The 11,518-nt window shown below is 40.6% G+C and overlaps 1 protein-coding gene across 3 annotated transcripts in view; it reads left to right on the plus strand.

Moving 5' to 3' along the window:
* Nucleotides 1-3,822, plus strand: part of ATP10B (ATPase phospholipid transporting 10B (putative)) — a 143,177-nt gene extending 139,355 nt beyond the window's left edge. For 2 of the 3 annotated variants that reach the window (XM_026696155.2, XM_087924581.1), the window contains 2 exons: nucleotides 934-1,121; nucleotides 3,249-3,822. In XM_026696155.2, coding sequence (XP_026551940.1) covers nucleotides 934-1,121; nucleotides 3,249-3,663 — 603 coding nt within the window. In that variant the 3' untranslated portion in view covers nucleotides 3,664-3,822. The remainder of the gene's footprint in view (nucleotides 1-933; nucleotides 1,122-3,248) is intronic. The other variant, XM_087924582.1, reaches the window with a different exon arrangement.
* Nucleotides 3,823-11,518: the final 7,696 nt, after the last annotated feature.

The following is an 11,518-nucleotide window of genomic DNA, read 5'->3' on the forward strand; positions in this document are numbered from 1 at the left end:
ATACAAAAATGTAATAAATGTACAATATGGCTTGGAAACCAGTTGTCGTAGTCCTGACAGCCAGCCAATTCTCACAATAAATCAATGACTGGGGTCCTGGGTCCCTGCCTCTCCAATCGCTCTCCGACGTCTGGGGTGTGTGGAGAGAAACTCAGGCAGCTATGTCAGAGATTGGGAGATCCGGAAGAGAAACAGACTTGGCCTCCAGCCAGAAGCAAATAGAATAGCATAATTAAGGCTGGAGAACAACCCTCCTTGAATTCTAAAGCAAAGACACCAGCTCCTGGGGAAGAAAGAAACCCAGAAAAGTACTGGTGGGAAAAGAAAGTTCCAAAAGCTTCTGAGGTTGAGTTTCCCCATCCCCAGGCCCCAAAAGGGAGAAAGCCCTTGAGTGAACTGGGAAGAGTGGATTGGATGTGGGACTGGGCCCAGGCCAGGGCCCCAAAGTCCCTGATGGAATCCCCGGGGAGACCCATGGAGCAACCGGGAAATGCCAACATGTCAACTCCTAATAAATCAATCTTTTTTACTCTGAGAGATGCGGCTAGAGACTTATGATTTGAATGGGGGTGCATGTTGGAGTCCTGATGCCAGTATCCACACAAAGTCAACTAAAAAGCATGGTTTCTCAAATGCAACAGAAAAGATACTGCTCTTTCCCACCAGGCCCACGCTTGTCTTAGAAAGACCTGACAAAAACCATCAGAGTTAATTTCAATCTTTGACATCCCTCCATGCAGATTCCTCATTGCTGTATTTTTTACATTCAGACACCTTTTGTCTCCATAGAAATTGCACTGCCTCAGAATAAGATTGTTACTATGGCATTTCCTCTTTACATTCTCCTGATGTTCTGCACCATCACATTCCTAGACAGGGATCACAGCTAAAAGGTTTATTGCTCTAATTGCTTTTCTTCTCGTCTGTTCACAGACCCTGTTCCATGGAATTGCAATAACTGGGAGCATTTTGCTCTACTTCATTTTCTCATCCATCTACAATGCAACCTGTGTCCTTTGTAACCATCCCTCAAATCCCTACTGGATTATGGAGATGGAATTTTCGGAGCCAAACTTTTATTTCACAATCATTATTATGCCAGTGGTAGCACTTCTCCCAAGGTTTGACCAATGGTTTTTTTTCTTACTTGTTCTTGTATGAAGTGCCACTCAATAACTAGATTACCAGATGGAAGATTACAAAATTTGATTAAATGTTGTCCCAGGAAACAGAAAACCTTATCTCTTATTGTATTATTTAAGCAAGGCCTTAATTGGATGTTGTAAGTAAGGCATCCGGTACCATGTAAAGTCTGATTTCCAGAGAAAGGTCCCAGCAGACATACCCTTATTAGTCTGGGTTTGTCCCCATTCTCCACAAAATCTGCCAGCCAGTTCCTTGGTATAGCTGTCATTTTATGGAAGGGAAGCTTAAAAACCCTTGACAGTCCACATGCTTTAATGCAGTATAACTTTCTCTGTACAGTTTGCGGGAATTGAGTTGACATGCCTTGCTAGAACATAAAGGCTTTGTTGTGTTGTGTGATGCCTTCCTTTTTTCTCTCTCTCTTTTGAGAGGCAATTCTTGAGTGCTTCAAATAATAAAAATATGTTTCCATGTTAAGCTAGTGCCACAGCTCAGACTTCTCCAGATCCTTCGAAATAGCACAAAGATCGACCTTAACAGCCAAGGTCTAAGGGTTAAGAAAATAATTCCCCCTGGAAGCCTTATTTTTCATGAGTCCCACTTTAATCTCTTACTACAAAACACACATTGATTTGGGGGAAGAACATTTTAGCTTGTTTCCATAGCATTGCATTCCTATGAATTTTCTGTAAAATGGTAAGTTTTTTGTTTATTGTAAAATTGATATTCAGACTGAGGTGCCACAGGAGTAGCTGCAATAACAGAAAGAAACTTGAATGAATGCATCCAAGTGTAATTATAAATGTTGGTTTTTAGTATTAACATGAGCAAGTCTAAATAAACTTCAGAGTTGTTCACTTTTTTCTTCTTCTTTCCTGATATAACTGTAAGAAGTTTCCTCTTCTTTTCATAACAAATCACTGATATCCAAATTCAGACAAAAGTATAGGTAATAATATGCATGGTGTCTGAAACAAGCCAACTTCAAAATGTAGTTTATGAAGCTGCCATATTTCAAAAAACAGAATAGGCCGCGTGTATATATGACTCTCCGAGACATTTGGGGGGACTGACAATTTCTTATCTTGCTATTGCTGCTGATTTACTGCTATTCTGTTCACTGCACTTGCGGCAATATTTCCTATGAGTCCCTGCATTTGTTGCCTTCCAGTTGTTACACTCGTGTTGTTTATAGAATGTAGGGTGCCATTAAGCTTCTTCTGCAGAACCAGGAGGAACCTTCTGCACATTTGTGTCTTTGGAATCAGTTGCATTTGGTTTGCTATCTTGCAGGGAGAAATGGGGACCAAAAAAAAAACCCCTCAGAAGTCACAGATCTCTTGAGTTGAGCCACAAAAAGAAGTGAAGATGAGCTAATCAAGGGCAGAAAGGACAGAAGAGTGATGGAGGACTTGGTAGAAGCTGTAACAGTTTAACATACCCTTCCCTGCAGTCTCATCCACACTAAGATAGCTGGAAAGGGAAAACCATGATTTCTGTTTATATCAGACAGCTATAGAGAAATACACTTATCATGAGCTATGATCCACAGACTGGCACTACTAAACCATTTTTTCTTGAAACATAGCAGCTTGCCTAACACTGTTGAGTGGCAGTTTGTTGCTGTCTATAATCACCAAACAAAACCCTAGCCCAAGAACAGGCAAACTGATATACTCTACATTCTGGATTGTATTCCCAAATTATCTTGGTATGTCTGAACTGATGTGAGTTATGCCTTATTTGTTTGGATAATACCAAGTTATCTATGCATCTTTAGCCATGGCACCACCTTAGCAGGTAGATGGAAACTACCTTTGTGACACATCTTTTATGACTCTAACTTTTGTAAAATTATGAGTTTCTTCATTCTAACTTTTGTTCCCTTTCTGTATCTTTGTGTGTACTTTGCAAAAAGTGTTTTTGGAATCCATACTGTATGTGTAGAATTTTGGAACTCTTCTCTGTAGCAAGTGGAACTTTTATATGAATGACTAACTAAAAACACAATGCACACTATATTTCATCTACCGTCTCCAAAATGAGTGAGAGTGATAGCTTGTTATTGCAAAAATAACTGTGTTTTTCTTTGCTTTCCTTAGATATCTTATATTGGCTCTGCAAGGGACTTTCAACATATCTTGCATCCTGAAAGCACAACAACTGGAGAAGTTGCCGAAAGAACAACAGGACTGGGAAATACAGAAATGGAAGCTGATAAAAGAAGGCCCGGCAATCCGCAGTAATGGTCCTAGTCAACTCAGTGGAAATATTTGTGATCACGCAGCACTTGGGCTTCCTGAGACCAATGTTCCTCAGGGCCTCAGGCCTTTGCAGAAAGAAATGCTTGAAGAAAGGACTTTGAATGAGGAAGCCAAGGACAATGCCAAAAAATGCACCCAAGAAGAGACTGGACAACTTACAGCTGTGGAGCCATTTGCTGGCCAAATCCCCCAGAACCCTGAAAGTTCTGCTCAGAGAAGCCATCAGAGGTCTGTGAGTGCAGTGACTTTATAAAGGAAGCACAACTTTCAAGGGGAAAAGTAAAAATTGACTGCTTTCCCAGCCTCACTCTCCACAAATAAAGGCAATGGAAGGAAAAATAGAATTCCTTTTTTTTATTACATAGCAGCAATGTCCAGATGGCAAACCTAAAATAAAATTTCATCAGTATATCGAGAAACTGTGTTTTGTCTGTATAGTACAAGACACCTTGGATGCATATGGCTACATATTTCTTGTGGGGGGGGGAGGGTTCAAATAGCTTGGAGGACAATTACACAAGATTTCCTTTGTGGGGACTTAAAAATAGACAATATTTGTGGGGAAGGGCTGCTTTTTTTACCAATGAAATTTCAGAATCAGGCCACATTTCTGTCTTGTTGATGAATGGGAGTTATATAGCTTCAAAACTGCAACATCTTAGAGTAAAATGATCATGTTTAAAGATATAAAGAAATAAGCCATTTATCTAGATATTTTAAGTGGGAATCCAAAACTGTTTTGAGGGTTTTTTTTAAAAAAATCTGAAATATACTGTATGTACATATACATACATATAATATATAACATATGTTGCATATATGTATAGGTAAGACTGCACATGCCAAGTTGTTCTTTATTGGTCAGATAGTTGCTTAGTTCTTTTAGGTACCTAGCAACCTAGTGACCTAAGTCCATATTTGGAAGTAATGTTTGTTGATAATTCTGAGGCATTATCATCCAAGATATATATATTTAAGAGCTTTACCTCTACTTTGAATGGGATGTCAAGGAAGAAAGGTGGACCATTGATCAGGGGTCTAGAAAGCAAAAAGAACTCCTATAAAGAGAGTACGAAGGAACCAAGAAAAGATAAATCCTATGAAGAGAGACTGAAGGAAAGAAGCAAACCTGTTCAGCCTTGAGAAGACTGAAAGGGGCATAATAGCACTGGTCGAACAGCTAAAAGAATGTTACACCAAAGGAAGTCCAGATCTGTTCTCATATCACCCTGGAATTATGAATTTAAGCTGTGAGAAGGAAATTTTGGTTGAATGTTACAGGAAAAAGGAATTCCTAAGACCATTTCAATGGAGGGAGGGGAGGAGGGGAAGGAGATACATCTTTTCTCTAAACATGTCAAAGCAGGGCATGCTTTCATTTCCCACACTGAATAAAGGTTAGCTTATGTATTCCAAATAACCCTATTGTCTAGATTCATAAGAATGACAGCTGACTTCTCAGACTGGGAATACACATACTGTCATCTCAAGCAGAATCAATACAAGAGGTATGACTTCTGTCACATAAAGAAAAAGCATGTGTCCCAGACTCTTCTTAAGAAAAGGCCTGTGAGTTTTTTTAAAAAATAGGAAAATAGAGAAAGCTATTGCAAGAGTTCTGATAAAAGGTTGAAATTCCCATGCTGGAGAAGGTCCAGATGAAAACAGAGCTCTTTGTTTTGGGATTCTGAATACCCCTAAGCAAAAAAAGAAAACTTTTAAGCAAAAGCTGTATTAATTGCTAATTTATTCTGTCTGTGTTTGTCTAAGTTGAATATTATTTATATCTCTGCCCAAGTTCACAAATTTGGTTTGTCAAGATCATATTTTTTTCCTCTGATGAGAAATTATCTGAGCTTGGTTAAAAACTCAGAGCCTGGTGAGTTTAAAATGTAGTAGTACCATTGTTATAATTCCCTTTTAAAGTTGTTGGTGTCCAATGATTTGAGAAGCTCTGACTTTACCTCTTTCAAAATGTTAACATTTTAATATCTAATAATTAATAAGAAATTATAGTTAGTATCATATTTTAAAATAAACTTTGATTTTTTGTTTATATCTAGCATGTCTCCTAAGAAAGAGCTGCAACATCTTTTATATACAATCTTTCGTATTGTATAACCAGTAGGCAACATTATGGCAGTTATTTGGCTTTTTATTTGCCAGAAAGGCTACAAAATATGAGATTGGGAATCCTTTTTTTTCTCCAGCCGGGAAAAAGGCATTGGAAATAAAATGGAGGCTGGAGGATGATTGGAAAGAAAGATTCCGTTTATTGATGAAGCAAAACCACCAACCACATGTGATTTCAGGACAGCTGCTCAAAATGGAGTTGAGAGTGGATGGGTTTTTATACCTTCTTTGGGGCTTTGTATTTGAGCTTCCTGCTCCTCTGCAAGAACATGTCCTTTAATATTCTTGGCTGTTGTCAGATTCCTATGGGGTCATGGCTGGCTCTATAGGCAAAATGGGAAGTTCAAATCCTAGGTGCTTGTTTCAGCTAATTTTGTCAACCTTTTGTTTGTTGCTTATCTGAGTTTCTTGGCCCAGTCTTTCTGAATGGACTACCAAATCTGCATTTCTAAAAACTGACCTCCTCAGTTTCTGCTTGGGGCAGGGAGATTGGTGCTGGTTTCTGCCTCCCTTAAGATTTTTTAGAGGAAATTGTCTATCCTGCTTTTGTAAATATTTCTCAAAATATTTCATTTTTCTGGGATGGGGGAGCTCCTTGAGCAACCACAACTGTTGATCATTAAAATCAAGCCAAAACTTTCCCTTCTTTTCCCATTTTGCCTTTACATCACTATCATTTTGCCATCTGAAGGGTTCCTTTTTAGTGCAGGTTTTTTTCAAACCAGAAACAATAGTTGCTCAGTGTGCATTACACATGCACCCCTTTCCAAAAGTAGTTTCCAATTCCATAGCAAAGGTACCTTTTACAAAAAGTGCTGCTTAAAGGTGTTTATCACTTCCCTAACAAGTGTTAAAACAATAAACCAGTCGATTCAGACTAATAGCCAGGTGTAATCTAAGCATTTGGGGGCTCATAAATATTGATTTGTAGATCCAAGTATCATGGCAGCCAGCTGCTATGCCTACAGCAACAGAAACATTGTAAATATTTATCTCTTGGCTTGTCCTTTCTGAAACACTGGATAAAGAGCAACTAGAATAACTTTTTTTTAAATCCATTGCAAACATTCTGTTTTCTATTGATCTGGAAATATGGTGATGGATGGCAAAAAGAGAGCCATTCATGCTCTAGAGGCAGTTTTATTTTTTTTCTTTCAAAAGGAACAGTCCCACAGGGCTGATGTGTCATAGGCTGATGGATGGAGCTAGAGCAAGCCAAGGGTGATGATAGAAACAAAAAAGGTGGGACACTCACTGTCTCTCTCTGAAGCCCCCCATCTTGGGCTTTTTTCCCACTTGTTTCATAAAACTGATGAAGCAGCCTGCAGTGAAGGAATAGATTGCTCTTATTAGTGGCTTCAACTGAACTCTTGCAGGATGTATGAGTAGAAAAGAGGTGAGGTGCATACAATAATTCCAAAGAACACATTTGCTGCTACAGTTACCACAGGATTTATTATTATTATGGTTCATCGTACCATAAGCCAGATTGTTAGAACTGCCACCTCATGCCTGGGCTTTGATATAGCTCGATGCCAGTCTGCCATGAACCCTGGGTGAGGGAGTTGGACGGGAGAAGAGAAGGTTCACTACTCACCATACCTTCTAGAGACACAATTTCAAGGTCAGATGACTGGGAATGGCATGGAGCTGCATACTGGCCAGCCCACAGTTGAAGAAACCATTCCCAAAACACCACATTCGAATATGGACAATGGGCCAGCAGTGGGAAGCGCCCAGTGGGTGGGTGTTACACTTGGGGATTTTGGAATTCAAATTTCAATTCTAGCTTTATTCTACTATACCTTTCTCACTAAATGGAGTCAAGCATCATTCTTACTTAAAGGTTCAAGTTGACATAGATGTTTAGACTGGCATTGGCATTTTTATCTACCTATCAAGTCCTTCCCAAGAACCTGGGATATAAGAAGTCGTCCTTGACGTATGATTACAATCGAACCCAAAATTTCTGTTGTTAAGCAAGACAAGTAAGTGAGCTTTGCTCCATTTTACAACCTTTCTTGCCACAGTTGTTAAGTGAATCACTGCAATTGTTCGGTTAGTAATACGGTTGTTAAGAGAGCACCAAAAGCTCCACAGTTCAACCCTGAGCCACATACCGTATATTATCTTCCATTTTTGGTATCTCTTTGCTTTTATCTTTGCTGCTCATCTGGATATCATAATCCAGATATGGCAACCTTAATGGTGTAGCAGCTCTCTCACTTGCTTCCCCTTCCTTCAGTGCTACTCCCCTACAAGGGGCTCATGGAACCAGGTTTGTGTGCTTGCTTGTTTGAAAAACTGAAGGCCTGCTATAAAGAGAAATTAAGGGGGAACCCAAGGACCCTTGTTTCCACAGCTCCAAAGAAACGACTTTTGCCTTCAATATTTGTATGACCCTCTGTTCCCATTACTATACAGTACTATCATTTTTAGTACCAATAGAGAAAGGGCTAATGATGTAACTAATGCTTAACAATATTCTTTTGTACAAGGACTTAAGGCATGCTAGACCTTTCCTGGACAAAGTATTCAGGGATTCAGTATTGCCCAAATGCTGAGTTTTTTACCCAGCTAGAGTGAGTATGTAATGCCAGACTCACTGCTCAGAAGATTTGTCTGGGGTAATGGTTAAATAACTTACGTGAAAGAACGCCATTCGGGTTTCTATTAGCAATACCCCATATTTCTCACTGTTGTCTTCTGTATTTAGAAGCTGGCATCCATAACTAAAACTACTAACTCAAAATGTTTCACAAAACCAACTCTGAGTATACCCTAATGGAGACGACTAACCAATTGCTGACACCACAGTGAAGTTTTGTGAGACATATTCAATCTTCTGATGATCTTTCCACTCCTTTGGCCAATATCATATATCACCCAAGGCCCCAAAGACATACATACATGCTACTTAGCATTCAGAGTAGAAAATCTTTCTATCCTCCTCGTATTAACTGTTTCTTTCTTCTTGCCAATAAATACAAGTCATCTAGTAAAGAATGAATTTGCTCTTAGATTTTCTTTTCAAAAATCTACTCTGGAATTGTTACTGCCTAAGTCCGTTCACAAAAGTTTTCTTGAGATAGCCAATCCCAAGATGCCATCATGCCATCAACAACATGAGCTCATGTTCCAAAGATATATGCTGTCATTTTCTAGCAAAGCCATGCTGTCTTTTCAGAAGCCAAATAAAATAATCCATAGATTTAAAAAATTCCTTACTAAAACAATATCACTATAGACTTAATAGGCTTATTGGGGCAAGAATATCTTTCCCACACCAGTAATATTCATAACTGTTTATGTCTTCTGCATTTCATTTCTTTCTAGACTCGTTATTTATAATCTTGTTCCAACCAATCAAGAATATATCTTTTTTTTTAATCTCAGGATACACTCCATGGATTTGATTGGTAAAACTCAGTTCACAAAACCATATGCCAGACTAAATTTTCTTATATTTTAGGCATTTTGATCTCAGTAATTGTTGCGTTCAACAGACTAACCCGCAGTCTTCACTCTGGTCCACGTTTCTGGCGGGAGCACAGACCGCTCCCATTGGTCGATGCCGTTTGACAGCCGGCTATAAAAGGAGCTGTCAAACAGCATCAGCTGTTGCCGCCAGCTGACTGCCTGTTAGCCCGGCAGCTGCAGCAACCCTTTATTCTTTGTAATAAAATTACTTGACGTTCACTCCGTGTCTGCCTCAGCTCGTTACCCACCGCTCTACAACACTGGCGACGAGGGCGGGATACAAATAAGAGGCAGCCAGACAAGAACCACTGAGCTCAGTCACTTTCAAAAAAAAGCTGAAGTCACTACGAGCTGGTTGTCACAGCCACTGACGCTATCCGTGAGCACAAAATTCAACTTCCCCGCTGAGGAGACAGGCACTGCCAATACAAGATGACTTCGAACCCTGCATTCCTGCCTTTTAGACTGATGGCTGAGACTTGGGCGTCCTACAGGAACCGTTTTGACTGCTTTCTGGATGCTATAGACCTTGCTGACACTACAGCCCATAGGAAAAAGTCCTACTTTTTAAGTTTTTGCAGAGCCGCAGTATTTGACACTGCCACGGCGTTGGTAGCTTCATGTTCTGTCAGGACTGTTCCTTGGGAGGAATTACAGGAAATTCTTTCCAATCATTATTCCCCTAAGCCATCCCAAATTGCCAGAAGGCATGCCTTCAGGAGACGAATTCAGGCTGAGGGAGAAACTATTAGTGAATACATGGCTGTCCTACGGTCAGCTGCCTTGCATTGTGGATTTAGAGATTATCTGGAGGACATGCTTTTAGACCAAATAGTCTGTGGAGTCAGGGATTTAAGGCTACAAAGACGACTATTAGCCAAATGAGACTTAACCCTGGCAGTAGCCATTGAAGAATTGCAGGCTGCTGAGCTTTCTGCGCTTTCAGCAGCAGAAATTCAGGGAAACCCAAACCCAATTAGACAGAGTAGCTCAGCCATCCATTATGACGAGGTTTCTCTAGAAGAAGGCTCTGAGGAAGCTAACGATATGGAACTGGACAAATTAATCAAACAAGGGGTATTGGAGCCTGTGGACTTTGCAAAATGGGAGACCCCCATAGTTACACCAATAAAGAAAGACGGTAGCATGAGAATCTGTGTTGATTACAAGACGTCCCTGAACAGATATGTGCAAATCAGCACCTATCCAGTCCCTGTTATCCAGCACTTCTGCATTCTTTTGAGCCTGGAACCATTTTTGCTAAACTAGACATGTCACAGGCCTATCAACAGTTCCCTGCAGATGACCAAGCTGCAGAACTGCAGACTATAGTAATGCACAGGGGCGCTTTCAAATGCAGGCACCTCCAGTTTGGTGTAAGTGTAGCCCCTGGGATTTTCCAATCCTTAATGGAAAGGGTACTCCAAGGACTCCCAGGCATAGTCCCCTACTTCGATGATATTTTAATTTCAGCCATAGACAAACCCCAATTACTACAAAGAGTCAGAGCAGTCCTTGATCGTTTCAGACAGCATGGCCTCAAGTTAAAAAAAGACAAGTGCACCATTGCCACTAAACAAGTAGAATTTGGGGGTTATAGAATTGACGCCTCTGGTATACACCCAATTGAGTCCAAAGTCAGGGCTATCCATGAGGCACCCACACCTTCTAACAAGACTGAGCTCCAGGCCTTCTTAGGGCTTCTCAACTTTATGCTGCATTCCTGCCTCACAAAGCTTCCATTGCAGAGCCTCTACACAGACTTTTGGACAAACAATCCCCCTGGCATTGGGGACCTGGGGAAGCCCATGCCTTCCATGCTGTCAAGTCATTACTTACATCCAATGGGGTAGTAATACAGTTCAATCAACAGCTGCCTTTAGTTCTAGCTGCAGACGCTTCTCCTTTTGGCATAGGGGCTGTTTTGAGTCATAGACTGCCAAATGGTTCTGAGGCACCAATTGCCTTTTTCTCCAGAACCTTTTCCTCAGCCGAGTGCAATTACAGCCAGATTGACAAGGAGGCTTTGTCTGCGGTTGCTTCTGTCAAAAAATTCCATGAGTTCCTCTATGGACACCATTTTGAATTGATCACGGATCACAAGCCTCTGTTAGGCCTTTTGTCTGGTGAAAAACAAATCCCTCAGATTTTGTCTCCAAGAATGACCAGGTGGACTTTATTTCCGGCTGCCTATTCCTACATGCTGGTTCATCGTCCTGGAAAAAAACTTTGCTACGCTGACGCTCTCAGCCGCTGCCCTCTGCCTGTTCCTGTTGAAGATCAATTAATGCTACTTTTGAGATCAATGATCTCAATCTTCCCATCACTGCCCGTGACATCACTACCCACTCCTCAAGGGACAAGGTAATTGCCCAAGTTCTGGACTGGGTGGAAAGGGGGTGGCCAGAAATTCCATATGCCCCCGAATTCCTGCCCTTCAAGACTCGCCAGCAAGAACTATTGTCTTTGCAAGGCTGTTTACTGTGGAGAACGAG

Source organism: Pseudonaja textilis, chromosome 2 (assembly GCF_049901715.1).
Source record: "Pseudonaja textilis isolate UNSWEBS1 chromosome 2, rPseTex1.2, whole genome shotgun sequence".
Classification (NCBI taxonomy): domain Eukaryota; kingdom Metazoa; phylum Chordata; class Lepidosauria; order Squamata; family Elapidae; genus Pseudonaja; species Pseudonaja textilis.